This window comes from Pocillopora damicornis, chromosome 5 (genome assembly GCF_964200805.1).
Source record: "Pocillopora damicornis chromosome 5, jaPocDami1.2, whole genome shotgun sequence".
NCBI classification, from domain to species: Eukaryota; Metazoa; Cnidaria; class Anthozoa; order Scleractinia; family Pocilloporidae; genus Pocillopora; species Pocillopora damicornis.
This window is the reverse complement of record NC_142674.1, coordinates 21151249-21154162: the sequence shown is the minus strand read 5'-3', so window position 1 is coordinate 21154162 and position 2914 is coordinate 21151249. Positions and strand designations below refer to the sequence as shown.

At 38.9% G+C, this 2914-nt stretch overlaps 1 protein-coding gene across 1 annotated transcript; it reads left to right on the top strand.

Moving 5' to 3' along the window:
* The first annotated feature begins 344 nt into the window (after window positions 1–344).
* Window positions 345–1480, top strand: LOC149045912 (adenosine receptor A2b-like). Its single transcript, XM_089208286.1, has one exon. It carries the CDS (start codon window positions 345–347, stop codon window positions 1191–1193), a length of 849 nt encoding a protein of 282 aa, XP_089064412.1. The 3' UTR covers window positions 1194–1480.
* Window positions 1481–2914: the final 1434 nt, after the last annotated feature.

Genomic DNA, 2914 nt, shown 5'->3' with positions numbered 1-2914 from the left:
TTTGGTTTCAACTGACGTAGAACAAGCTGTCGATAACAGCACAAATTACACGGAGATGGAAATTGAAATTTTGGAAAAATAACCACTTAACTCCGTGCACAAAGCGTCTGACAGAAACCTTAAAAAGTGATGGATGTTTGCAGCCTTCAATATGACTTAAAGATGACATAAGTAAACAATAGATATTGGCCTAATTAACTTTTACGCAGGTCAGATGGGGCCGGATGGTTGATTAAAAACTATATATAAACACAATTTTTCATCCTTAAAACCTTTCAAAAAACTTTTGGCTTGACCGAAGAAAGCAACTAAAAAGTCCTAGACAGCCATCTAGAAGAAGTTCTATGGAAACATGGTTTTGGGTTCTCGGCTGGTTCCTCAGCATTCTCACAATGGTTGTAAATGGATTTGTCATCTTCCTCGTCTGCAGTAAACGTCAGCTTCGCACCAAAACCAACACATTCATCGTGTCTTTAGCAGTGGCTGACTTTGGTGTTGGAATGCTTGCTGTTCCTTCACACTTTTTCTGCAGCCTCACAACTGAATGCAGTCCACGCTCAAAAGAGGGATTAATTGTGACATTTGTAAGGGGGTTCACTATTTACACCTCCGGAACAAACTTGGTTAGTTTAGTACTGGAACGTTATGTTGCTGTTGTGAAACCTTTGAAATACTTGACTTTTATGACGCGCCGTCGAGTCATTCAAATGGTTCTAACATCTTGGGGAATTCCTTTTCTTTTCACTCTTACTTTTGTGTCGATTGAATTTAGTGCAATCGATCGTGCCAGGACTATAGGCGGCTACTTATATTTGCTTTTCGAAGTAACCTTGTGTGTAATTCTAATCTTTTTTCTTGCATCCATGTTTCTTGTTGTTTACAACCTGAACTCTAGAGATCGCAATTTAGCTAAGCAATTGCGGTTTAATCAACCGATATTTAGAGCTAAAACTCAGAACAAGGTGTCAGTGGTAAAATGGGTGGCTCTAATAACGTGTGTGTTTCTATCGTGTTACGGAATAATGATGCGTTGTAGTTTATTATATATAACTGACAATCAATCATGTAACGATCATTATTTCAAAATACCTCTAGAAGTTGTTAACTCTGGTGTAAACCCTTTAGTTTACGCTTTTTTCAAAAGAGATATAAAACGAGAATGTAAAAGGCTTCTCTTCAAAAGGCGTCGTTAATAAACAACAGAATAGTTCCGACGCAAGAACAACAGAGTAGTTAAAGACAGCCATTAAAAAGAAATTCGATGGAAACATGGCTTTTGGTTCTCGGCTGGTCCTTCTACATCACTACGATGGTTGTAAATGGAATTGTCATCTTCCTCGTCTGCAGTAAACGTCAGCTTCGCACCAAAACCAAAGCATTTGTCGTTTCTTAAGCGGCGGCTGATTTGGCAGTTGGGATGATCGCTGTTCCTCCCCGCTTTTTCTGCAACCTTACAACCAAATGCACTCCACGCTTTGAAACCTTTGAAATTCTTAACTTTAATTTGCAACAAAATTTACGTTGGAGTAATGTTTTTTCGTAAACCATTGAAGCTGACTTGTATTTTGATGTAAGAAACATCTGGTTCTTAAAATTATGAGCTTGCCTTGCATAATAAAATAAAAAGAGTAAAAACATATCATATTCCTTGTCAATTGATGTGTCCGGTTCTGCAACAGATCGCTTGATCCACGCGTAGTTCAATCCGACGATACCATACAAAATACGGTTAGAGTCTTAACGTTGACAGAGAGCTGTGCCAAACATTTCGTAGGCATAGTATCCGTCAGTTCCTTGATAGAGGTCGTGCTTCGGGAACTTTCGACCCTTAACAATCCCTTGAAAAAACTTGACCTAAACCAAGTTCTTGCTTAGTTTTATTATTGATCTATGACAAAGATTTTGCAAGGCAGCCTTACGCGCGGCAATCTTCATGTTTGTAGCCTCGCTAATGACCATTGTAGCCATCTGCATCGTCCAGCCTCCTCTCCCTCCCCCCACAGGGGATAAATGACGACCAGTCTCTTGGTGCCAATTTTGGTTACAGAGAAGTCAAGTGAGTAAGTCAACAGTTGATATTCTCTTGAGAGGTGAGAAAAGCGTACAGGTCGTCCGCTGGTACCCCGAAAGAAATTACCCTCGTAAGGATGAGCGCGAGGTTGTTAGTTGATGCTCGACTGCACGTTTCTTTCTCCTTTCCCTTTCTTTTTTCTGTTCATTTAACCCTTTACCAAAAATTGGAAAAAATACACCTATTCCTTCGACCGTAATTCTCTTCGCCGAGACAAGTGCAATTTGAAATAAAGGAGAGACCTCTTCGCAAAATTGCAAGGGAATCTAAAAGAAATATCGCGATTCCAGGAAGATCGAGCGAGTTAGTTAATAAAATAAAATAGAAATAATAATGAGATAATTTGGAATTTAGCAGTGGCTTCTCGGAAGGCTACTGTTCGTGCGCTGTCTAATTTAAATCTGGACAACGATCTTAATAACTGAAGAGTTATCTACAAGCAAGTTTTTGTATTGCTAAGCGTGCAACGATATTTTCACCTCTTTATTAGAGTCTTAAAAATAGCCAATTATTGCTCGCGATTGTACAAAACTAACCGAAAAGCTCTTCGTTGGTACTCAACCCGTCGTTCAAAGTCGGAAAACTCATTTGAATTACAAATCATTTTAAAAAAATTAAAATTCATGAATTTGCTATAAGTCTTACACGTGGAAAGAGCTTACGAACTAAAAAAAAAGAAATTCAGCGTCTTTTTCAGCCAGTTTGCGGCCAAGAAAGAGATCATTTCGACCTTATTAGTTTGGTTATCGTCAGTCTGCCGAGAGCGGAGACTGTTTCTTTAAATCTGCATATCAAAGTATTGAAAATTTCGACGGCGCGAATTGATGAATGAAACTCTGTCCC